The sequence below is a fragment of the Pinus tabuliformis genome, chromosome 6 (genome assembly GCF_031772625.1).
Source record: "Pinus tabuliformis cultivar Carrire ecotype Pingquan chromosome 6, CPIR1, whole genome shotgun sequence".
Lineage (NCBI taxonomy): Eukaryota > Viridiplantae > Streptophyta > Pinopsida > Pinales > Pinaceae > Pinus > Pinus tabuliformis.
Window position 1 is genome coordinate 1440612901 of NC_142292.1, and position 27223 is coordinate 1440640123.

General features: G+C 38.9%; 1 protein-coding gene across 1 annotated transcript; it reads left to right on the forward strand.

Annotated features, from left to right (window-relative positions):
- Nucleotides 1-22637: 22637 nt before the first annotated feature.
- On the forward strand, nt 22638-26309 carry LOC149264026 (uncharacterized). The gene is made up of 4 exons (XM_089394057.1): nt 22638-23269; nt 23435-23915; nt 24015-25446; nt 25711-26309. Exons 1-4 carry the CDS (start codon nt 22638-22640, stop codon nt 26307-26309), a joined length of 3144 nt encoding a protein of 1047 aa, XP_089250183.1.
- Nucleotides 26310-27223: the final 914 nt, after the last annotated feature.

Below are 27223 nucleotides of genomic sequence, written 5' to 3' on the forward strand. Positions count from 1 at the left end.
ACTTGGTGAATCCTTAAGCACTTTATAAGAAAATGATAAGAATCTTGGGCTTTATTCTGAATGGGGAATTAGCTCAGCATTACTAATCTAGTCCATTTCAGATCAAGTTGGTATTAGAGCACTAGTTTTTCTTACTAGATTTGCTTTGTGAAAGAAGGATTTAATTGTTTTCAAATTTGTTTCATGCTAACAAGGTTAAAACTCAAAAGAGGAGATGGGAAGCTACTTGAAAACCCTATAGTTGGCTCAAGGGGAAGAAGAATAAGGTTGTCAAAGTCCTTTACACCAATACATCCTCAAGTTGCAAAATTTGCGGTTGAGTCTTTAGAGACCATGTCTCATGAAGGAGAACCTATCATTATAGAAGATGAGAAGACCTTTAGAAAGGCTTTCTTTGATATGACAGAGATGGTGAAGATCCTGTATGAAGCTTGGAATAGAATATTGCAAGGAGAAAGTTCCAAACCTCCCAAAGGAGAAGGCTCTTCAGGAAGAGGTAATGGGAATGGAGACAAGACTCCACCCTCTCCACCATCTTCTTCATCTTCTACTTCACAAGCATCTTCACACTCTTCCACTAATACAACCCTTACTCATACTCATCATCATTCTACAAATGGAACTGGTAAATCACCTTTTCTAAAGCTTGATGTTAAATTCGAGTTGCCTATGTAAAATGGAGTAGTGAATGCAGAAAAGATGGATAACTAGATTCGTCAGTTGGAGGTGTATTATAGAATTCAGAACCTTCAAGAGGATGATATAAAAATTCAATTGGCTTCATTAAGAATGGAGAGTGTAGCACTCATTTGGTGGGAACAAAGGACTCAATACGAGATCAAAAAACACAGTAAGATATATATTGCTTGGTCTGATTTCATTGCTGCTATAAAAAGAAAATTCTACCCTTTAGCTCATATGCAAAAAGTTATCATGAATTGGAAAAATTTCAGACAGTTAAAAGGTCAAAATGTGCAAGAGTATACTCAAGAGTTTAGGAGAAGAGCTATTATCCTAGGAGTAGACTCACAGTCACAAGATACTTTGCTGAAATATATAGGAGGTTTTCATAGCTATCTTCGGCACACCATTCTTATGTTTAATCCCACGAATTGTGACAAGTTCTATGTTCAAGCTACACATATAGGAGCAAGAGGGAAAAATGTACAAGAAGAAGGTAAGAAGAAGGTAAGAAGAAGCCATTCCATAGTGGTGAAAAAGGGAAACAATTCAAAGGAAAGCAAAAGAAAAATGCTTCTGTTAAGAAAGAAGGGGAGAAACCCATGTGCAAGAATTGTTCCAAAGAGGGTCATGATGAAGCGCATTGCTGGAAGCTTCATCCTGAATTAAGACCAAAGAAATCTAACAATAAAGGGAAACAGAAGACAAACATTGTTGTACAACAAGACTTGGGTTCTGACTCAGGTGATGAATCAAAGATTGCAGCCACAGTCACTAAGGGAAAAGTCATGGAAAAAGCAAGCAAAGAGGAAGCCATGGCAAGCACCAATGCAACAAATAACTTCAATAATGCTTCAAATGAGGAAAATAGAATTGAGTTGTTCCATATCAGAGTTATTTCCAAACACATCAAGATTGATACGTTGTTTGAGAGTGGATCCTAGGAAAATTTAATTTCTACATATTTGGTCAAATAAATTGAATCTGGAAACCATGCCTCACCATAAACCATATCTGTTGGGTTGGATAACCAAGGATGAAAATATTCAGGTCACAAGGAAATGCATTTTCAGGTTTTCTATTATTGCCAATTTCATTGATGAAATCGAATTAGATGTGGTGTCGCTCGATATTTCTGGAATTGTGTTGGGAAGCCCATATCTGTATGACAGAAAATCCATTTTCCATAGATTTGAGAACAAATAACATGTGTTCAAAGATGGATTGGAGTATATTGTGAGAGCCCATCGTAGGAAGCTTAATATGTCTTTGGCAAGCACAAGGAAAATGAAGCAACTGATCAATTCCAGCAAGAATCTCATGCTCCTTATGATCAAGCAGAAGAATGACACAAAGCATGAATCCTTTGTAGCTTGTGACATGAAGATGAAAGTCGAATTGGTTGATGTGGTCAATCAATATGGAGATATGTTTCAAGAACCAAAGGGATTGTCGCCAAAAAGGGGAATTCAGCACAAAATTTAGAGACAGCAAGACTGTCCACTCCCAAACATCGGTATGTATCGAATGCCAATTCTGGAAATTTTATAAATTAAGAAACAAGTCCAGGAATTGTTAGATAAAGGTGTAATTTGTCCCTCTACTTTGCCATGTGGTTCACCAATTTTTTTGGTACCCAAGAAAGATGGAACCTAGTGCATGTGTGTAGATTATCGATCTTTGAATAAAATTACCATAAAGAATCAATAACCACTACCCATAATAGATGATTTGTTAGATCAATTGAAGAATGAAAAATGTTTCACCAAATTAGACTTGAGAAGTGGATATCATCAAGTTAGAATAGCTGAGGAGGATATTTTGAAGACTACTTTTGAAACCAAATAGGGATTGTTTAAGTGGTTGGTTATGCCTTTTGGTCTTTGCAACGCTCCAGCTACATTCAAGAGAGTTGTGAATGATGTTTTAAGATCCTTTCTTGATGAGTCTTTAATTGTCTATTTAGATGATATTTTGATATTCGGCAAATCACGAGAGGAGCATGTCAAGCATGTGAGAAAAGTGTTGTACGTCTTGAGAAAAGAACAATTATTTCTGAAGATGTCTAAATGTGAATTCGGGGAAACTTCCTTAGTGTATTTCGGCCACATAGTTGGAGGAGGTTTGTTGAAGATTGACCCCTCTAAAGTGTCAGCCATTGTGAATTGGCCAATACCCAAATTAGTCACAAAAGTAAGGAGTTTTTTGGGAGCTGCGTAGTACTGGAGGAAGTTCATTGCTAATTCTCTTCCATAGCAGCTCCACTACATGCTTTGACCAGCATGAAGGTTGTCTTCTAGTGGGGAGGAAAACAACAAAAATCATTCAATGTTTTAAAACAAAAGATCAGTTCAGCCCCAGTTTTAGCATTACCAGATTTGAAACAACCATTGAAACACAAACAGATGCAAGTGACTATGCCATGGGTGCAATTCTTTTATAGCATGGTAAGATCGGTTCATTCATTCTAAGATTTCTAATGGTGTTGTTATTAACTATCCTACATATGATAAATATCTTTACGCATTGGTGCAAAGTGTGAAAAAATGGAAGCATTACTTGATGGGAAAAGAAACCATTATTCACACTGATCATCAACCTTTGCAATATCTGCAGTCTCAAACAAAATTGCAGCAATCAAGGCACTTCTATTGGATGGGATTCCTACAACAATTCCACTTGGTAATCAAGTACAAGAAAGGTATTTATAATAGAGTTTTTGATATGATTTCTAGACCGGTTGTTAATGTAGCCATTTTACTCAAGAATAATTTTGTTTTTCTTGAAAGTTATGTTGAACAATACACACATGATACTAACTTTCAAGAGGTATATTCAAACTTGAGTCAAGGCCACCAAATTGAGGAATTAGACTACCATGTACATGATAATTTTTTGTATCATTTGGGAAAACTTTATGGCTCCAGAGGGAGAGAGAGTAAATTTCACAAGGGAAGCACACACTTCTCTTATTTCTAGACATTTTTGTGTAAGTAAAACAGTGGCAAATATTCAGAGGTATTTTTACTGGCCTCGTATGCTTGAAAGTGTGTCAAGTTTTGTTATGAAACCAACTCACAAAAAGATAGAAAAGAGAGATCCACGCCTTAAAATTCAGCCTCTTCGAGGGGGCAACCTCCTTTACATTACATAAATGAGCAATTCTTGGATGATTCAAATGACAAAACCTCCTTTCTATATATAGGAGTCTAAGGAGTCACAATATAACCCAGCCGACCTAAACAATAATAATATAAAGCCACAAAAATAACAATAGAGGGATTCTATGGGGCACAGTAATAACAATATGGGGATAATAGGGGCACAACAATATTAATAAGGGATGCAACTACAATAGTAATGGGGTAATTACTAGTATTATAGGGACACAACATGCCCCTCTCCTTCAAATAAAAAGTGTTGTCCTCAACACTTGAGTAGTTCTAGATGCTTCTGTATAAAATTCTCATCCTCCCATGTGGAATCTTCAGCGGATAAGTTCTTCCACTTGATAAGATACTCTGAAATTGATCGATTTCGTAGCTGTCGAGTTCTTGTTTCTGTGACTGCTTCTGGTTCCAACACAATTTTTCCTTCCTCGTCAAGTTCTGGCAATATTGTTTGAACTGGGAGCTTGTCGCCTATAACCTTCTTTAAACATGAAACATGGAAAACTGGGTGCAATCAAGAAGCTGCAGGAAGCTCCAATTTGTTTGCCATAATACCAATCTTTTGCAACACCTTGTACGGACCATAATACTTTGGTGATAATTTATTATCCTTCTTAGCTTGTTTGAGGGACATTTGCTTATATGGTTGTAGTCGTAGGAATGCCCAATCACCTACATCAAAACTTCTTTCGCTGCAATGTTGATCTGCCTGTTGTTTCATTCTATTCTATGCTAACACGAGGTTATCCTTTAAGAGTTGGAGGACTTGTTGTTGATGTTCGATGTGATGTTCCACTGCTTGAACATTAGAATTTTCTCTTAAATATGATGTGATGGATGGTGGCTGATATCCATAAAGTGCCATAAATGGAGTCATTTTTGTTGTTGTATGGAAGGAAGTGTTATACCACCATTCAGCCAGAGGCAACCATTTGACCCTTTGTGTCTGTTTATCCGATACAAAGCAACGAAGATATCCTTCCAAACATTTGTTTACTATCTCAGTTTGCCCATCAGATTGAGGATGATAACATGAGCTATGAGCTAATTGAGTACCAAGACAAGAAAATAATTCTGTCCAAAAATTTCCAGTGAAAATGGGATCTCTGTCACTTACAATAATCTTTGGGTTTCCATGTAGCTTTTGAACTGTTTCCATAAATGCAGTAGAAACTGTACTGGCTTTAAATGGATGTGATAATGCGCAAAAGTGTGCATACTTGGTAATTCTGTCAACTACCACCATGATGACACTCTTTCCCTCAGACTTAGGTAAACCTGTGATAAAATCCATTGAAACCTCCTCCCAACGTTGGCTTGGAATGGATAAAGGTTGTAATAGACCCGGTGTCTTAATTGTTTCAACTTTATTTTGTTGGCAAACCAAACATTCCGCCACAAATTTTTGAATATCCAATTTAAGGCCATCCAAAAAAAAATCCTTCTTAACCCTGTGGTAAGTTTTTAAAAATCCTAAGTGCCCTCCTAAGGGAGAAGTGTGCAATTCCATAAGAATCTTTTGTTTAGTTGGGAATTCTTACAGAGGTATAAGTGATCTTTGTACCATAAAGAATCATTTTGCCAACTAAATGTGTCAGAAGTACTGGAATCTTGTTGTAACTTTCAAATAAGTGCCCATACTTCTTCGTCATTCTTCCATTCCTCCCTTGCTTCGTTTATCCAATCTGGTTGGATAATAGAAATGGCGCACAACAATGCTTCCACATCCTCATCCTTTCTTGAGAGTACATCTGCCACCACATTTTGCTTCCCTTTTTTGTAGATGATTTCAAAGTCATAACCCAACATCTTTGTGACCCACTTTTGTTGCTCTTCAGAGGATAATATTTGTTCTAAAAAGTATTTAAGGCTATCATGATCCGTTTTTACCTCAAAGTGTCTTCCCATTAGGTAGGGTTGCCATTTCTTAAGTGCATGGAGTTTTGCCAACATTTCCTTCTCATAAATAGCTTTGTGTAAAAACTTTCCCTTGATTAGATGACTTTCAAAAGCAATGGGTCTTTCATCTTGCATTAAAACAGCACCAATTCCATTTCTTGAAGCATCGCATTCCACAATAAAGGTTTTTGTGAAGTCCGGTGTAGCTAAGAGTGGTGCTTGGCACATTGCCTCTTTAAGATGTTCGAAGGCCTTTGTTGCTTCTGGAGTCCATGAAAATGCATCTTTCTTCAATAATGTTGTTAGAGGTGCTGCTATTCTCTCATAATTCTTAACAAACTTGCGATAATACCCTGTCAACCCAAGAAACCCTCGCAGATGCTTTACGGATGTGGGGATTTTCCATTCCTTAATGGCTTTAATTTTGCTAGGGTCTACCTTAACTCCTTCATGAGATACAATATGACCCAGATATTCCACCTCTTGTACTCCAAAGAAACATATGGATCTTTTTTCATATAATTGTTTCTCCTCTAATAGTTGTAGCACCCTGTCAACATGTTCAACATGATCCTTCCAAGACTGGTTGTAGATTAGTATATCATCAAAAAATGCTAACACAAATTTTCTAAGGAATGGTTTGAAAATGGAATTCATCAAACCTTGAAATGTTGAAGGTGCATTGGTAAGGCCAAAAGGCATGACCAAAAATTCATAATAACCCTCATGAGTTCTAAATGTTGTTTTCGGAATGTCTTCAATCTTCATTCTGATTTGATGATATCCTGAATGAAGATCCAACTTGGTGAAGTATATTGATCCATGCAATTCATCCAGTAATTCATCAATGACGGGAATGGGAAACTTATCTTTAATAGTGATCTTGTTTAGCTCCCTATAATCCGGACACATGCGCCATGATCCATCCTTCTTGTGCACTAATACTACTAGAGCAGAGAAAGAACTTTGACTCGGTTGAATTATACCAACCTCTAGCATTTCTGCAACCATACATTCAATTTCACTCTTTTTGGCATAGGGATATCTGTACAGCCTGATGTTTGAAGGAACACTTCCTGGAATCAAATGAATAGCATGATCATGATCACGAATAGGTGGGAGACCTTTGGGAGTCTCAAATACCTTGGAATGATTGTCCAAGACTTTTTGGAGATCTGGAGAAATAGATGATTGCAATGTGGAAACATCTAGCGAACATAATTGTACAATTACAACCCTTTGTTCCTTTTTTAGAAGCTTTGTCATACCATTAGAGCTAATTATCTTTCCCAGTTTCCCTGCAATACCCCTTAATTCAACTTCCTTTCCTTCCACGGAAAATTTCATGAAAAGTTCTTGAAAATTGAAAGCTATTGTACCCAAGGATTATAGCCATTGTACTCCTAGTACAACATCAGCACCTCCCATTGGAATGGAAAGCATTGGGCTAGTCAATACATATTCTCCCATCGATAGCTTGATATTATGGCACTTTCCAGAGCAATTTGTTGTTCCTCCATTTGCAACCATCACTTGACACTCTGGTGCTGGGTATAAGAAGCAATTCAATTCTTTTGCTACCTTACAATGAATAAAATTGTGGGTACTTCCTGAATCAATCAACACTAGTACCTTTTTCTTCTTGATTTGTCCTTCTATATTGATGGTTTGAGGAGTGGTAATTCCCGCCAATGCATTACAAGATATGGTCAGATTCATTTCTTCTTTATCTAGGTTTTGTTCCTGGAGTATATCCTCTTCTTTTGACCTTTCTTGCTCCTTTTCTTCTTTCTCTTCACAATCTATGTAGAATAATTTCTTCTCAACACACTTATGACCTTTAGTGTATTTGCTATCACAACTGTAACAAAGCCCTTTTGCTCTTTTTTCTTCTAATTGTTGTGGTGTCAACCTTATAGGTTGTGGAAGACTAGGAGCAACCACACTTCGATCTTTATAGTTGTGAGTGGTATGCTTCCTGGTTGCCATAATTTTGCTTTCCATTTTTCTTGCTAACTTGAATGCCTTCTCTAATGAATCAGGTTCCCAAAGGCGAACATCATGTTGGATATTATCCTTTAAATTCCCTATGAACACATCAATCCTATGCTCCTCTGGAATATCTTTTACCCTTATGTTCAATTTTTGGAACTCCTCAATGTACTCCATTATTGAACCCTTTTGTTTGAGACTTATCAATTGGCTAAAAAAAGTGTTGCTTTTTGTATCCTCATAATGTGCTATCAATTCTTCTATAAAAATTTCCCAAGTGATAATTTTTTTACGAGAGAAAAGCCATTGATACCATACAAACTGATTTGGTTCCAAATATAAAGTTGCAATACGTACCTTTTGTGTGTTTTGCACATTATTGAGATCGAAAAATTCCTCCATTTGTAATATCCACGTTGCAAGATACTTGCCATCAAACTTCCTCATATCGAATTTTGGAATATGGTGGGTTTTCGATCCCACATTAGAGTCTAATAAATCATGATTAACATTTCTTTTGTTCGCATCATGAGTTTCCTTTACTACCTTTTCACCATTGGTAAGTATTTCTTGTAGAAAATTTGTCAAATCTGTCTTCAAATCTGCCATGCCTGTCTTCAAATTTGTGTTCAAATATATCTTCAAGTTGTCCATCTTAGCTTCCATGCCATTCATCTTAGCTTCCACGCCATTTATCTGAGCTTCTGTTAGCTTTTGTGACAGTGACATTTCTTGCACTTATTCTTGTAATTTTGATATATCATGTAGCATTTCTTCCTCTTCTTCATGAGTCATGCTAGAGATTTTAGGTTTCTTACTAGGTGTTTGCATTTTCTTTCCTCAGGGCACCAGTTACGGATAATAATTCTCTATTATGCCCTTTGAATTCCTTCAAAATAAATTTTCAAACCAAGCTTAAGTAAAAATTTAAGAAAATCTACACACCTCTTTTCACTTTGTAGGAGCTCGATATTGCCTCTGATGTATCTCTGTACTTTCTGATCATCTAGTTATGAATTTGTGATCTAAAGTAGCCCTCTGTGTCCTCTTTATAATGCCACAATTCTGACCCAAATTGGATTCTCCAAGGAAGAGTTATGCGAAATCTCCCACAGTGTCTTGATTATAGACTAATTCAGTAGAGTGAACTTGTACGACGTGCCATGAGTGACTGTTTCGACCTTTGGATCTGAAAAATTCATACAAGAAACTACAGTCCGTCCTCTTTATATACCTTCTTATGAAATTTTAACCCGATCCCCAAAGAGAAAGTTATGAAGATTTTCCCCAGGTCACCTGTTTGGAATGTAATTCAAGAGTCTGAAAAAAGACCAACTTCCTCATATCATATCTCCGCAAATATAGCGCTAAAAGCTCTGAAATTCGGACCCGATGTTCAGCGCGATTTCTTCGCAAATGGGTTTTTTTTAAACTTCTAAATCATCGTAGAAAAAAAAGTTATAGCGAAAAATGTCACGATGACCTGTTTAGAGCAGCGAAACCCTAGAATCCAAAGCTCTGATACTAAATGTTATGAAACCAACTCACAAAAAGATAGAAAAGAGAGATCCACGACTTAGAATTCAACCTCTTTGAGGGGGAAACCTCCTTTACATTACATAAATGAGAAATTCTTGGATGATTCAAATGACGAAACCTCCTTTCTATATATAGGAGTCTAAGGAGTCACAATATAACCCAGCCGACCTAACAATAATAATATAAAGCCACAAAAATAACAATAGAGGGATTCTGTGGGGCACAGTAATAACAACATGGGGATAATAGGGTGACAAAAATATTAATAAGGGATGCAACTACAATAGTAATGGGGTAATTACTAGTATTATAGGGACACAACAAGTTTTACCAGAGGTTGTTCATTGTGTGCAGTCAGTAAGCCTAGTAATAGGAAACTAGGATTGTACACACCACTTCCAGTGCCCTCACGTCCATGGGAAAGTGTTTCTATGGATTTTGTAGGAGGTCTTCATTTATCAAGAAAAGGTCATGATTATTTGTATGTAGTTATGGATAGGTTTAGCCAGATGTGCATACTAATTCCTTGTAAAAAACAAATTATAGCTAAACAAATAGCTCAAATTTTCTTTAAAAATGTATGGGTTCATTTTGGATTACCTACTTCTATTGTAAGTGATCATGATTCCCGATTTTTTGCGTATTTTTGGTCAATTTTATGGAACTTGATGGACACCAAGTTGAAGAAAAGTACAGCCTTCCATCCGCAAACAGATGGTCACACTGAAGTGGTTAACATGACAATTATTCATTTTCTAAGAGGATATTGCAGCAAACATTCTAAGTTGTGGGATGAATAGTGTCATTATATTCAGCATGCTTACAACCAACCAAAACACTCTTCTACTCTAACTTCACCTTTTGAGGCATGTATTGGTTATTTTCCTAAATCGCCTTTGGATTTCATATTTGAAAAAGATGTAGTTTTAGATGTACATAGTGGCATAGACAGAGCAAAGAAATTCATTGAGCAAATTCAGTTGATTCACCAAATAGTTCAAGAACAACTAGAAAAGAGTCAAGGCAAGTATAAGGCAAGGCATGATAAGCATCATGTGGATCATCAGTTTCAAGTAGGTGATGAAGCTTGGCTTTACATTAACAAGGAAAGGCTTCAAGGTGAAGGTAAAAAGCTGAAACCAATCCGTTATGTTCCATTTAAAATTCTGGAAAATACTGGTAATAATGCTTTCAAGCTTGAATTTCCTTCATATATGAAAATGTATTCCGTTGTAAATGTTTAAAATTTGAGATTGTATGAGCCTCCTTTGATTGAAGATCAAGGAGAAAGTGTACAGATTCCATCAATTGAAGAGTTTTCTCCAGAATTTCTTGATGAGCTTCAGCAAGACACCATACTTGGTAGAAGAACGAGGTCATCAAAGAGGGGAAATGTTGATTATCTTTGAGTGGGTCTCAAAGGTACAAATCCATCAAAGGCCAAATGGATTAAAGATGGGAAGGTGAGGGAACAATACCCTCATCTATTCAATAACTGAATATAAGATTTTGAGGTCCAAAAGACTTCCAGTGGGGAGGAGTGATTAGGTGCTCAAGTTTATGCCCAAAAATCAAAGTGTCTGAATTTTTTCAAACTCAGCTTCAAATCGAAGAGCTCGTCATTCTGAATCAAATTGTGTGAATGACACTCAAATCCGAGCTCGTATGAAAAAGTTAGAGCAAGTCAAAGTTCAAGTTTAACTTGTCTACATGTCAAGATTGTATGACATGGAAAAGGTCCCAACGAATGAGGAGGCACCAAGTGGCAAACTTCCATTGGCCCTCGCATATCTCATATCGCAATCATAGGTAGAAAGGTGTTAAGAATCAGCCCTGGCGCAGACAGGTTGCGATGCGATCTAATAGCAATCACATATCACAGGAAACACAAGTTCCACTTAAGACTGTCATTGGTTCTTCACCGATTGCGATGAGCGGTAAGACCATGGAAGTGATATTTTCTATGTTGTAGTTTAATGTCCCATTGGGTTTGCAATATCACTATCACAACATTCCTCTTTCTTTACAAGACCATCCACCGGGTTTTTACATCGATTGCGAAATGCAATAGTTCCTTAATGCAATGCCACTATAGGTTGTGATTTAATATCCTGTCGGGTCGACAATATCGCAATCGCAAATCGCACATTTCTATTCATAGACCATAAGATCCTGCAGCACTTGCCGATTGCAATTTGTGATACAGACAACAGGTTATGGCCCGCAATGCGACCAAATTCTCACTTATTTAGTGGATTTTGGAGCGAATTTGTGGGATTATGTCGTTTTGGAGCAATTTGTGGAACAAATAGTGGGAGAACTAGGAGAAGTAATAACTTCTTCAGTTCTTATCCAAATTGGATGCAAAAAGAGGTTAGATAGCCATTTTTTAGCATTCTAAACTCATAGAGATAGGTTTCAGAGGCATTTGAGCATTGTAAACACTTTTTCGTTGTAATTTTGATCATAATAGAGAGGCCCAAGCATTGTAATGTGGACCAAGGAGACGTAACCTAGGAGGGGTGAACTCCTCATCAAATATCTATGTTGTGTGCTGTATTTTGATGTTCTTTATAAATCCAAAACAAGCTTGGATGCCTTAGAATTCATTCACCATACCGAGCGTAATTTTCTTGTCTACACCGACATGTTGAGGGCTTGTCGAAGAAAACCCATCTCCACCCCCAACCCTTGGCATTTTCCTAAGAACACATCACCCAGATCCAAAATATTTTTTCAATTCAAAGTTCAACCAAGAATGATTCCCATCACACCATGGCTATCCAAGAAATGTCAAGGCAAAATTGAAACCATTGTCAAACTAGGCAAAACCCATGCCAATCGCAGCACATGAACTAAATAAACAAATCTATCTTCCATGCATTCACGGTCTAGCAAGGAAATCACACATGCAACCTATTATCTAGAAAGTCTTCGAATTGAAGTTTTTGATCTCACCTTCTCCTTACTTTCCTCCTCTTTCCCTTTCTTGTCCTTTTCCTTCCCTTGCTTGCTTGCTTGTCTTTCTCCAAATCCAAGTGAATGCTAAAGTGCTCCAAGAAAGCTCTAAGTGTGCAAGAGTGTAAGAGATCCAACAACTAAATTGATAAAATATTTTAACTATTTCTATGATTCCTTTTGTCATTGGTGTCTCCTTTTTCTTTATTTTTCTTTATTTTTCTTCATTTTTCTTCTAATTTCCCGTGCATGCATATTTTTGTCTCTTCATCTTCCTTTTCTCCTATTTTCGTTATTCCTCATAATTAGATGCCATTCATTTCCTATTTTCCTTTTCCAACTTCTATAACCATTATTAAACCATAAGTGATTCCCACTATAATTTTTTCCCAACAATTAGCTTGGAATATGTGTCATATGACCTTGGTCTTATTTTTCTTTTATTATCCTTTATTACATAAAACTTTAACCTGATGTTGTTATAGCATAAGGGAGAAGTGAAGCTCTAACATGTCTAAACTGATGAGTAGAAAGTTGATATTCTTACAAAGCCTTTGTCTAGAGTGAACTTTGTATACTTTAGGGACAAGCTTGGACTTGTTGAGAATGCTCTCTCAATGAGAGGGAATGCTAATGAGATAACATCATGGACTGAAATTCTCCCTGTCTCAAGTATATTGACCTAAATTAGGAAGAATGATCTGACAGAGGACAATCAGAGGAAGAATGGTCCTAGAGCGTCAAGCTCATTTAGAATCAAGCCCCAAATTACTTAGACATAGTGTGACCTTTAGAGATTCACAAGGGGTCAAATATATTAACCCAAATGATGGTGATACAAGACTAGTTTGTATACCATGTGTCAAATAGACTGTAATTATGGTGACTAGTTGATGTTATATGATGTACCATGTGTCAAGAGTACTGACCAGGATTATGGTGAGGATATACCGTAGATTAGAGGTACCGACCAGAAGTATGGTAATTGTTTGATGTTGTTTATTTACCATGTATCAAAGATGTTTGACCAAATTATGGTAATTGGTTGATGTTATTGATTTACCATGTATCACAATTTCTTACCCCATTATGGTGATTGAATAATGATTATGATTTGTTATAACCTTTTCTTTGAGAAAAATTTCAACAAAAGAGCATATGTCTAGTCATTATGAATACCTCCCTAGTTAAGAGGGAGTGTTGAATTTTGTAGTTATGGTTGGTATTCGTAATTTATATTTTAGCCCTTGAAATATATAATGAAATTTTAAGACATGCTTTTCATGTCATTTTCATTGTTTATCCCTTGAAAGAATTAATATAAGACACGTTCTTCATGTTGGTATCAAAAGAGAAAATTTCAAAATTTGAATTTTGAATTTTTGGCTCCAAACTTGTTAAGTCGTCCTTCCTTCAAGTCAAGTTGGCCCCAATGAAGAGACACCCATTTGGAAAGGTATAAAACTATATATAGAGCATTTGACCTCCTCCACAAGGCACCATTTGACTTCTCACACAAGAATACATATTCTAGGCATCTAAGTGAAGAAGAAGAAGGATGAAGAAAGATAAGAAGGATGAATTCATCTTAAGAATATATCTCTCTCTCTACTTTGCACATGTCATTTTATGGTCAATTTATGGGCAATAGATCGAACTTCTAGGTAGCATCTTATAGACAGCAGGGCTAAAATTCTGGGAAACAAGGCTAAGTGTATGGCCATATTCAGGGAGGTCGAAATTCAACCTAGGCAGATAGAGGGTGTTAGGTCCTTATACTACTAGTGTAACCCCTTATTATTATTAGTACAACCCCCTTATTATATTGTTGTTCCCATATTGTCATTATTGTGTCCCATAGAAGCCCACTATTTTTATTATTGTGCCCTTACATTATTATTGTTATGTCGGCTCTAATTATATTATGACCCCTTAGACTCCTATATATAGAAAGGAGGTCTTGCCATTTGTATCATCCAAGAATTGTTCATTTGTGTAATGTAAAGGAGGTTTCCCCCTTGAAGAGGCTTATTTATAAGGTGTTGATCTATCTTTTCTATTTTTTTGTGAGATGGTTTCATAACATTTGGTATCAGAGCTTTGGATTCTAGGGTTTCGCTGCTCCAAACAGGTCATCGTGGAATTTTTGCTATAACTGTTTTTCTGCGATGTTTCAGAAGCCAAAAAAAAAAACATTTGAGAATAAATATCGCTGAAGCTCAGCTCCAAATTTCAAATCTTGTCTCGCTATATTTTCGAAGATATGACCTAAGGAATTTAGGGTTTTTGAAAGCTCTAGAACTCCATCTCAAATAGGTCAACGTGGAATTTTCGATATAATTGTTTTTCTACAAAGTTTCATACTCTGACATTAAAACCCATTTGAGTTGAAAACTGGTTGAAGCTCAGGCCTGAATTCCAGATCTTGTTGTACTATATTTTTGGAGATACAGTCCAAGAAATTTAGGGTTTATGAAAGCTCCTGAATTACATCCCAAATAGGTGACGTTGGGAAAATCATCATAGCTTTCTCTTTTAGAATTCGATTGAAATTTCTTAAGACGTTACAGAAAGCGAGTGGACTATAGTTTTCTTTGTATCAGTTTCAGGTCCTAAGGATGAAACAGTGACATGTGGCACTTCGTACAAGTTTGCTCTACTAAACTAGTCTATAATCAGGTCATCGTGGGAGATTTGACATAACTCTTCCTTGAAAATTCTAATCTTGATCAGACTTGCGGGGTTAGAAAGAGGACTCAAAGGGATATTTCAGGACGCAATTTTAGAACGTGGATATCTGAAATTACAGAGTTGCATTCATTTCAAGATAGATCTCCTAAAATCAAGAAAAGGAAATAAGAGGAAGTTTGATGGCTAGGATCTGGTAAATTGGATACTACAGATGGAGCAATATTTTGATCTACATGAGGTGCAACTGTTACAAAAGGTACGTATTGCATCTTCATATTTAGAATCGGATCAATTTTTATGGTATAAAGGGATTTTTTCTTGTAAACCACTTGTTACATGGTCAATTTTCATGGAGGAAATGATAGCACATTCTGAGGATACAAAGAGCAACACCTTCTTTAACCAATTGATAAATATCAAACAAAAGTGGTCAATGGTAGAGCACATTGAGGGCTTTCAAAAATTGAATATAAAGGAAAATTATATTCTAGAGAAGCAGAAGATTGATGTCTCCATAGGGACTTTAAAGGATAACATTCAACATGAGGTTCATATTTGGGAACCTGATTCAGTGGAGAAGGCATTCAGGTTGGAAAGAAAAATTATGGCAACAAGGATGTCTACCCCTCACAACTATAAAGATGGAAGTGTTGTTTCTCCTAGCCTTCCACAACCTACAAGGTTGACACCACAACAATTGGAATAAAAAAGATAAAAAGGGCTTTGTTACAATTGCGATAACAAATATATTAAAGGTCATAAGTGTGCTGAGAAGAAATTATTTTACATTGATTGTGAAGAGGAGGAAGACAAGGATCAAGAAACATCAAAAGAAGAGGATATACACCAGGAACCAACCCCAGAGAAAGAAGAAATGAATCCGGCAATATCTTGTAAAGAATTGGCAAGAATATTACTCCTCAAACTCTCAAGATAGAAGGACATATCAAGAACAAAAAGGTTCAAGAAGCGAAATATCACATCGAGCATCAAGAAATTAATCTAAAAATATCTTGTAATGCACTGGCCAGAATTACCACTCCTCAAACTATCAAGATAGAAGGACATATCAAGAAGAAAAAGGTAATAGTGTTGATTGATTAGAGCAGTACCCATAATTTTATTCATTGTAAGATAGCCAAGGAATTGAATTGCTTCTTATATCCAGCACCAAAGTGTCAAGTGATGGTTGCAAGTGAAGGAACCATAAATTGCTCTGAAAAGTGCCATAATATCAAGCTATCCATGGGAGAATATGTATTGAATAGCCCAATGCTTTCCATTCTAATGGTTGGTGCTAATGTTGTACTAGGAGTCAAATGGCTACAATCCTTGGGTGCAATAGCTTTTAATCTTCAAAAACTTTTCATGAACTTTTCTTCGGAAGGAAGGGAAGTTGAATTAAAGGGTATCACAGGGAAACCGGAAAAGATAATCATCTCTAACAGAATGACAAATATTCTAAAGAAAGAACAAAGACGTGTGATTGCACAATTATGTTCGCTAGAGGTTCCCACGTCGAAATCATCTATTTCTCCAGATCTCCAAAAAGTCTTGGGCAATCATTTCAAGGCATTTGAGACTCCAAAAGGCCTCCCACATATTTGTGATCATGATCATGTTATTTATTCTCCAGGAAGTGTTCCTCCAAACATCAGGCCTTACAAATATCCCTTTTCACAAAAGAGTGAAATTGAACGTATGGTTGCAAAAATGCTAGAGGCTGGTATAATTCAACCTAGTCAAAGTTCTTTCTCTGCTCTAGTAGTATTGGTGCACAAGAATGATGGATTGTTGCGTAGGTGTTTGGATTATAGAGAGCTCAACAAGATCAGTATTAAAGATAAATTTCCCATTCCTCTCATTGATGAATTATTCGATGAATTTCATGGAGAAATTTACTTTAGTAAGTTGGACCGTCATGTAGGATATCATCAAATCAGAATGAAGACTGAAGACATTCCAAAAACAACATTTAGAACTCATGAGGGTCATTATGAATTTTTGGTCATGCCTTTTGGCCTTATCAATGCACCTTCTACATTCCAAGGTTTGATGAATTCCATTTTCAAACCCTTAGAAAATTTGTGTTAGTATTTTTTGATGATATACTAGTCTACAACAAGTCTTGGAAGGATCATGTTCAACATGTTGATAGAGTGCTCTGACTATTGGATGAGAAACAATTATAGGCAAAAAAGTCCAAATGTTTCTTTGGAGTACAAGAGGTGGAATACCTGGGTCATAATGTATCTCATGAAGGTGATAAGGTATGCACTCAACAACAAAAAGTTCTCCAACTCTTAAAGGATAACCTCACTTTGGCATAGAATCAAATGAAACAATAAGAAAATCAACATCACCACAAAAGAAGTTTTGATATAGGCGAATGGGTATTTTTACGAATACAACCATAAAAACAAATTTCCCTCAAGAAAGCTAAGAAGGAGAATAAATTATCACCAATGTACTATGGTCTTTACAAGGTGCTGCAAAAGATTGGTACTATGGCATACAAATTGGAGCTTCCTGCATCTTCCCGAGTGCCCCCAGTTTTCCATGTTTCATGCTTAAATAAGTTTATAAGTGACAAGCTCCCACTTCAAACAATATTGTTGGAACTTGACAAAAATCATATTGGAACCTGAAGCAGTCACAAAAACAAGAACCCAACAACTACGAAATTGATCAATATCATAGTATCTCATTAAATGGAATAACTTACCCGCTGAAGATTCCACATGGGAGGACAAGAACTTTATACAGAAGCATCAAGAATTACTCAAGCATTGAGGACAACACTTTTTGAAGGGGAGGAGCATGTTAGGTCCCTATACTACTAGTGTAACCCCTTATTGTTATTAGTACAACCCCCTTATTATATTGTTGTTCCCATGTAGTCCCCATATTGTTATTATTGTGCCCCATAGAAGCCCACTATTGTTATTATTGTGCCTTTACATTATTATTGTTATCTCGGCTCTGATTATATTATAACCCCTTAGACTCCTATATATAGAAAGGAGGTCTTGTCATTTGTATCATCCAAGAATTGTTCATTTGTGTAATGTAAAGGAGGTTTCCCCCTCGAAGATGCTTATTTCTAAGGCATTGATCTATATTTTCTATCTTTTTGTGAGTTGGTTTCATGACAGAGGGCCAAAGTTGAAGGGTAGAAGATTGACTTGACAATAGGGTTGTTTGACCAAGTTTGACCATAGATTGTTGGTCAATTTGACCTTGTAGTTGACAAGCAGTATTAAGTGTAACTCTTGTTGAATTGAATAACTTCTCTAAGGAAAAGGTTACTAGATTTTGCCCCTAGTGGGTTTTCTGAGGGTATATCTTATGTTCTCTTTGTGCATTGTCATCTCTATTGTCCTTATGCATTTATGGTTGAATTTTTTAAGTGTAATTGCTTAATGATAAAATGAAAGTGCTAAAAGAATATCTACATCATTAAAAGTAATTATCATTATTTCATAAATTAGTGCTTGTTTCTATTGCACTTGAAAAATCAACATAAGAGACCCTTCAACTTTAGCTACAGTTATGGGAGACAAGATCTAGTAGCGTTGGCTCGAAGGAGGTAAATAATTTTAAAAATATATATGGATGATAAAGTATGCAAAGAACATTCATATTGGGAAGCTCATAAGAATTATATTCTCCTAAACAATCTCCTCCATTTGGAATCTAGAAAAAAAAGTAATGTGTTTGATACAACAACACTACTTATAGGAAGTATGTGATGGATATAAAACCATGTTTTGGGAGGACTCGAAGACCTAAACAACTCAGGGGATTTGCACCTCCACATGACTTCCCAAGGAATTCACAAAGTCAAAGACTATTGGGATGATTTTAACTCATATCAAACATGAAGATGATGGTTAATATGAGGGAACAGAACCCCAAGCCCAAGGAGGAGACTTGGTCAAACTTTTGTTGGAACCTTCAACAAACACTCATCCCGATATCCAACTTATCTAATAGACTATGATGGGGTTACAAATAAAGTGATTCATTTTCCATCTATGAGGCTTATAACATGAAAGTGGGTTTAAAATAATTTCCAAAAGATTACATTTGGAGTTGTATTTGGCAAATAAATCTATGGATGCAAGTTTCCATCTTACTATGGCTCCTAGTTTAAAGGAAAACCTTAAACTGGGACAACATTTAGAAACACAAGCATATGGGCCCCTCTAATTTTTCTTTGTGGCTTGAGGAAGTTGAAAATATGGAGCACCTCTTCAATAGTTTCCCCTATTCCAATCATCTATGGAGCAATCTAGAAGCTATCATGAAGATGTCAAACTGTGATCTATCTAGTATCCTCACACCATTAACAAATAGGGGCCTCAAGCTTCTAATAATCCTATCTTGAACCACATCTAAACATTCATTCTAGGCCTTCTCCTTTAGGATATTTGGAAAGGGAGGAATCATTGTATATTCAAGAATCATTCACTCCCTCATGACTCTCTTTGGATCATAGTTCAAAATAACATAAAGGAATCAATTTCCTTGCAGTCATGTTTAGATCAATACCAGCAAGCCTTATGTGAGTAGATCATGATGCTTTAGACTTGGCTCCCTACTCCAGGAGTCATGATTTCCCCCTCTTTTCCCTGTTGCAATTCTTATTCCCTCCTCCTATAGCCCTCCTCACCCTAATTTTCTAAAGCTCAATTTTGATGGTGCTTCAAAAGGTAACCCGGGAAAGGCGGGCTATTGAAGTATTTTCGGGGATTATTTGGGATCCCCTATTTACATTTAGTCAAAATTTATGTGATATAACAATACCAATATAGTATAATTGGAAAGCCTTGGAAGAGGGACTATTGATTTCCCAGAATCAAGGCTACACCAAACTTATGGTGGAGGGATATTCTCAACTTGTTATGAACATGATCCACAAGATGCTACATGGCACCTAGACCAACAAAATATCTCGTTGTTTGAGACTTGAAATCATACTCATACAAGTAGCATTGCTCCTTCCTTCCATTTCGGTGATCATACCAAATCACATTAGAAGAACCAAAAATTAAATTGCAGATAATTTAGTCGATCAAAGATGCATATTGTTAGCTTCACTGATCTCCTCATCATTAAAATCCTTTGAAGAGTCTCCCCTCAAGCTATAATGATGGACCATATTTAAATAGGACAAATCTCCCTGACTTGTCTCTTTCTAGTTATTCCTCCATGCTCTTTGTCTCTATCTCTCAGTTTGTAATTGACCTATGTGACTCGGTTTTCAGTTTTTATATCAATAAGCATAAATATGGTCTCTACTCTTTTGAAAAGGTTAAGATTCTAGGCCTAGTCTAGTTTTCCCGATGACACACCAACCTAGAACTCCATGACTTAATATATACTTCATGTTTCAAGCAATGCAAAATATTTACCCTACAAAAAATGATATAAAATTAAACGATTAAAAAAATCGTACTCTAAGAAATTTGATCTTTATAGGTTTAATAAATCCCATTTTAAAATGAATTTACACTAGTTATATAATAATAATAAATTAAATTAAACTACTAATGAGGAGAATGTGAATGCCCTGCTCTGCTAGGAACGAGACAACCCTAATCCCTGTACTCCCCTGACCTTCCAAGCTCGCGCCGCCGTGCTTCTTCTGACCTCCCTCCCTCCTTACATTGCTTCTTCCTCTGACACTGAAAAGTCTGCAATACCTCTGTCCTCTCCTGGCGGTTTCCCAGAAACTGATCAGGGATCAAGACAGATTAATAGCGAAGCCGATCCCTCAGCAGCATGTGACGCGGATGACAAAGAAAAAGGCGTGAACCAAACGTCCTCTTCGTCACAGCCAAAGGCGACCTCAGCAACCTACATCCCGAAAGCTACAAAACGAATCAAAGTCGATCTCCCCAGTCATCGTATCAACAGCGAGATCCAGTTCATGCAGGACCATGCGATCATAGGCAAGTTCCTCGGTTTCTGGCCAACTGAAAAGGCGCTGCAGGGATGGATAGCCTCAAAATGGAAGCCTAAAGGACAGGTCACTCTGCAGCTTGGACCCAAAGGTTTCTTCACGGCCATTTTCCACTTTGTGGAGGACAAATCTCGCATATTTGAAGGAGGCCCGTATTTTTTTAACTCCTCAGGTCTATACCTTCGGGATTGGAAGCCTAGGTTTAACCCTAATAAGGAAGATTTCAGTTGGGCTCCAGTTTGGATACGTATGTACTCCCCTCCTGTGGAATACTGGAGAGAATAAACGCTAGCAGACATCAGCAACAAATTAGGGGTTTTCATCAAAGTTGCTGAGGAAACCAAAACCCGCAGATACACCTCATATGCCCGGATCTGTGTCCAGATGCACTTGACCAAAGCTCTCGCCGACTCGGTAAGTCTCTTTCATGACGATTTTGAATGGAACCAACCATTAGATTATGAGCATATCCCTTTTCGTTGTCGTAAATGCCATGAACATGGCCATCTCTTCCGAGATTGTCCTTTGAATTCTCAGTCCAAATCTCCTGCCAATGAATCTAGAAAAGACTCTGAAGGATTCATCAAAGTTCTGAATCGCCATAGGCATGCAAAGAAAAATCATGCAGTCCCAGAAAGCCCCATCAAACCTGATTCCTAGAACAGATTCATTTTGCTCTCTTCTCCTGATCCTCCAGAAAAACCAAGCTCAGAACCTCAGGAGAACCCCTCCCTTCCCTCATCCTCCCAAGCTCCCAACGCCCCTAGGCAATCTTCCACACCCATTCCTCCTGGCCTCTTAACCGGCCCTCACTCGGATAAAAAACTTGTTCCAGATACTGGCTCACTCCCCACTTCCTCGTAGAAATTTGTTCCAGAGTTCAACCAGCAGCCCTCAGCAATGGAGCTAGACGCAGCTCTAGCCCTCAGCCTACAGGACATTGTAGCTGTGGAAGATCAGAGTTCCCCCACCATCATGGAAGAAGATCAAGAGAATGTCAGTCTGGATGGTCTAGATATCTTCAAACTAGAAATGGCTGGCAAGCAGAAAGAATACAACTCAATACCCCCTTGGCAAATCGACAGGCTTGAAGGAGTTTTAATCAAATCACAGTGCAACAAAAGTCTTGGCATACAAGCCGGAAGCCCATGGGACGGAAAAAAAATTCTCAAAGAAACAAAGAAAAGAGGGCGCAAAACAGACCTACAAAGGACAATCATAGTAGGAGAAATACTTATGGAATCCGGGCGGTTCCCTAAGTTGACAAAGTTTTACAAACCCAAACCCCACTGTCCCTCATGAAGCTCATCTCCTGGAATGTGAGAGGGCTCAATAGCCCCTCAAAACACAGAATGATAAAAAACTTGATTTAGCAAGAAAAACCATCATTAGTTTTTCTTCAAGAAACAAAAAGCAATAATACTACTATAGAGAGAATCCGCAACAAAGTCTGGTCAGGCAGCTGCTCAGTTTCAGTAGATGCCTCTGGGGCTTCCAGAGGATTAGCTATCTTGTGGAACCCGCAGGTTCTCACTCTACAAGATTTTCATGCCACCCATTACCTCATCCAAGCGTCCTTCCATCTCATCGGCACAAACATCCATAGACACCTCTCAAATGTGTATTTTCCGTAGAATATACAACAAAAATTAGAACTTCTGGATACTCTTACCATACTCAATGCAAACAGGCAGTTCCCCCTCTGGATCGGTGGAGGTGATTTCAACATCATCAAGACGATGGAGGAGAAACAAGGAGGCAGAACAAGGTTAGAAGGTGACAACAATGGTCTCAGAGAATTCATTCAAAATAATCAATTAATGGACATTCAAACCTCCAATGGTGTTTTTACTTGGACCAATAAGCGCAGGGGAACTCAACACATCACCTCCAGGCTAGATCGGTTCCTCATCTCGGACAATGCCATACACCTGGGAGGGGACTTTCATGCCTCCATATTGCCCCAAGGTGGATCAGATCACTGGCCAATTATGTTACAATGGTCCCGGCCAGGTACAAGAAGCAATAGACCTTTCCGATTTGAAGCCTTCTGGTTCTCAAATCCTAACTTCAAGACAGTGGTAAGTGAGGCATGGCAATCATTCATCCCGGCGGCAGGCGCCAAAATGCTCCAATTCCAACAGAAATTAAAGAACTTAAAACAAGTTCTCAAAGTCTGGAACCGCACACAGTTTGGCAACATTTTTGAGAACCGCAAAAGGCTGGAACAGCAAATGAACGCACTACAACAGACTCTCATCTTGGAAGGCAGGACAGATGAGCAGGCGCATCAGGAGCATATCCTCTGGAATCAAATTGAAGCCCGCAGGCAGCAAGAGGAAATCCTATGGCGACAAAAGTCCAGAATCAGGTGGCTCAAGGAAGGGGAGAAGAATACAAAATTCTTCCATAGAACCGCCATCCAAAGAAGAATGCACAACAACATAGCATTCATCAACAATCAACATGGGGAAAGATTAGAAGTGCATGAAGACATGGAGAAGGAATTTAAAGATTACTTTCAGGAAATTCTCAGGGAGCCTCCCGGAAACAGAGATCAAGCAATCCGAACTATCACGCAACACATTCCTAAAATCATAACAGAGGATCATAACAATAAACTGCTCCAGTCCATTTCACTTTGGGAGGTAGAAGAGGCGATGGCCCAACTCAAGGATGGCAAGGCACCTGGTCCTGACGGTTTTACTGCCAATTTCTTTCACGAGTTTTGGGAGCTCATCAAGACAGAGGTATGGGAATTAGTGGAGGAATCAAGAAATATGCATTGGATTCTACCCTCCCTCAATGCAACTTTCTTAGTGCTAATACCTAAAGGCAATGAACCCAATAAGCTGGACAAATACAGACCGATAGCACTGTGCAATGTCATTTACAAGCTTATCTCTAAAGTACTGGCGAACAGGCTCAAACCTCTCCTTCCTCTTCTCATTTCACCGGAGCAGACGGGTTATGTAGAAGGGCGGCAGATTATGGACGGTATCATTCTATCAAATGAGGTAATCCACTCTCTAAAGCTTCTGAAAAAACCAGGTATGATTCTAAAGCTGGACCTCTCCAAAGCTTTTGATAAACTTAGTTGGAATTATATTCATCAGATGTTATTGGCTTTTGGCTTCAACTCCACCTGGACTAGATGGATCATGAATCTCATTTCCTCTCCCAGTATCTCTGTCCTACTCAATGGTTCCCCTTCATCGCCTTTCCGCCCCTCCCGTGGTATTCGTCAAGGGGATCCCCTATCCCCCTTCCTTTTTGTCCTAATGGCAGAAGGGCTTAGTCGTCTGCTCAAATCTGCCGTCTCCACCCAAGCTCTAAAAGGTATTTCTCTCCATGGTCTTCATCCCTTATCCCATCAACAGTTTGTAGACGACACCATGTTATTTGGTCATCCCTCCTCTCAAGAGGCCAAAGCTTTCAAACTTCTGCTCTCTCTTTTCTCTGAAGCCTCCGGCACCTCCATCAATGCTTCAAAATCCCAACTCTTCTTTTTCAACACCCCCGCCTCCACTCAAAGGAATATTGCATGTATTCTGGGGTTCTCTATTGCCATGCTTCCTTCTAAATACCTAGGGGCTCCTTTGTTAGACTCGGCCATTAAGCACGCTTCCTGGAGGACTCTCCTAGAAAAATTGGAATCAAGGCTCTTGTCTTGGACTTTCCGCTCTCTAAATATGGCTGGCAGACCCATCTTGATCAAATCAGTTCTCCAGGCCATGCCATTGTATCTTTTCTCCATCCTAGCAGTGCCAAAATGGGTTCTCAAAGCAATCCGCAATCTTCAGCGAAATTTTCTGTGGGGCTCCTTTGGTCTCAACAGGAAATGGGCTCTTGTCAATTGGAAGGAGGTCTGCCAAACAAAATCAGAGGGCGGGCTCGGATTAAGGGATCCTCTCCAAAGCAATAATACAATGGGAGCTCGTATATGGTGGAATTGGATCTCCAAACCACATACACCCTGGGCGAGGCTATGGCAAGCAAAATATGCTTTGGGTAGCCAATGGAGCGACCTCATCAGAATCAGCACTACAACCCAAGGTTCTCTGATATGGAACGCCGCAAAGCTCCATAGTGCCTTCATTCAAGAGCACAATTTTTGGGAAATTCACTCAGGTACCACAGCAAGGTTCTGGGAGGACTCTTGGCAACAACTCCCAAAACTGGCCACTCTATTCCACAAGCCAATTTGGCAAGTTTCCATGCAGCAGGCAAATCTCACCCTTGTTCATCAATTCTGGCAGCAGCACACGTTCCAAGACTTCCAAATTTGGAAACCCGCTAGCACCTGGCAGGCTGATTGGCAAGGGGAAACGCACACTGAAATAGATCAGGAATTAAATTACAGAAGAATTAAATATTCAAACCAGCAGGACAAACTGAGATGGGGTCACACACCAAAAGGAATGTTCACTACCAAGGAAGCTCACCAGCTTCGCTACTCAGCCTCCCAGACAGACAAGGATCAGATATGGGAAAGGGTCTGGCAACCAGGAATATGGCCGAAGGTTTCCACTTTTCTATGGCTTTTAAGTAAGAGGTGCATCCTTACCTAGGATAACCTGCAAAAAAGAGGATTCATTGGCCCATCAAGATGCCCCAATTGTAATCTCCACTCTGAATCCATCAGACATTTAATGGAAACTTGTCCTCTAGCAACTCAACTATGGGAGAGAATTGAACAATGCAATAGGAGAACGAAATATCGGATGGGAGATATCACAGATACCATTAGAAAATGTACAAAACACCCTTTTCAAAGCCCGCTTCTAAACTCTCTGTGGAATCTAATCCCAGGGTTTCTCTATTGGATTCTCTGGAAGGAAAGAAATAGCAGAATTTTCAACAACATCAGCCGGCCAATTGATGCTCTGTGGCTCCTCCTGAAACAAAATCTTCAAGAAACTCTAGCTATCAGAAACTGGCATGACACGGATCTGCCAGACTCTCCTCAGGAATGTCTCATCCTGAAAGCCTGGAATCTGGACCTATCCTTTTTAGCCCAGGTCAAAGCCCGTCCACCAACCAGCTCAGCCTCTCCCCTCACTTGGTCCCCTCCTGTAATCAACTCATTCAAATTGAATTTTGATGGGGCAGCCAAGGGCAATCCAGGGCCGACGAGATTTGGAGGAATCTTCAGGAGTCACACGGGCGTAGTACTGCATATCTATTACAGATCGATTGGAAAATATACTAATAATGCAGCTGAGCTGGAAGGACTGTGGAAAGGGATTTGCATTGCAGATCAAAAGAACTTCTTCCCTTTAGAGGTCAAGGGAGATTCACTTATCCTAATAACAGCAGCTATCAGAATACAAGCAGGCACTTCGGCAGCCAAGATGGCATCCAGCTGGAGGTTGCTCAGCCAACAGGAACTCCTGGAGGAAAGGTTGTGAAATCCCCAAAGCATTACCTTCAAGCATGTTAGACGAACGGCCAACAAAGTTGCAGACAGACTGGCCAATCAAGGAGTAAACCAGCAACTCCCTCACTTCTCAGGACCCCTTGAAGTCTCAGATGATGAACAACTCAAACAGGAATGCACTTCTCTGGTGCAACAGGATTACTCACTCCCGGATGCGGGTGCTTGACAGATCAGAGGGTACGAAGATGGCGTATCACATGGGCAGGTGTCAGCCCAAGCACGCCATGGGTTATCGCACTGGACGGGCGAGCTGGTCTCGCACAAGCATATTAATGCAGGCATTTACTTCCTCCATCCGTTTCATGGTTTACTGTGCTATGGCGCTCCATAAGCTCATCATTCCCGTAGCTTCGTCACAGACCTCTGCGGCCTTATGGATTGTTGCGTTGTGTGTCTCTCTGAGCTATTCCACAAGCGAGCTTAGGCCCGTCATTCCCTTTCTAGGCTCAAGAGCGTTCCATAAACGCTGGGCTCTGGTTCCAGGTTCATACGGTTCAATCGGGGTTCCGTTTCCGCCTCACTCTGGGCACTCCTCTCCGTGTATTCGCTCTTTTGACAAACCTCTGTACATTGCCATGCCGTGCGAATGGCCCAGGATGGGGAGCAGACGTGGTGGCTCCCGTGGTCGTGCCACCTCTCAGCGGTCCACCCCCATTTCTTACTCTTCCTCGGATGCGCTGGAACCTGGTCGGAGCAGTCCCCCTGTCACCAGAAGTGGCAGAGGCAGGGGTCGCGGGCGAGTCAGGACTGTTGATTGTGAGCATGCAGCCCACCCCACTGTTCGCTACCGCATCCCGTGTTCTTTAGCCAACTCCACCTTCATAGTCTCAGTCACTATTGAAAAATGTGAAGATGTCCGGGGTTCGGGAGTGGCCCATCCTGGAG

What these genes read in the sequence shown, in the direction of transcription:
- LOC149264026 (XM_089394057.1), top strand. Translation starts at nt 22,638, where the DNA reads ATGGAGGAGAAACAAGGAGGCAGAACAAGGTTAGAAGGTGACAACAAT. An exon ending in GTATCATTCTATCAAATGAG is followed by an intron (nt 23,916 to 24,014) that starts GTAATCCACTCT and finishes TATATTCATCAG; the next exon opens with ATGTTATTGGCTTTTGGCTT. An exon ending in CACTTTTCTATGGCTTTTAA is followed by an intron (nt 25,447 to 25,710) that starts GTAAGAGGTGCA and finishes ATCTAATCCCAG; the next exon opens with GGTTTCTCTATTGGATTCTC.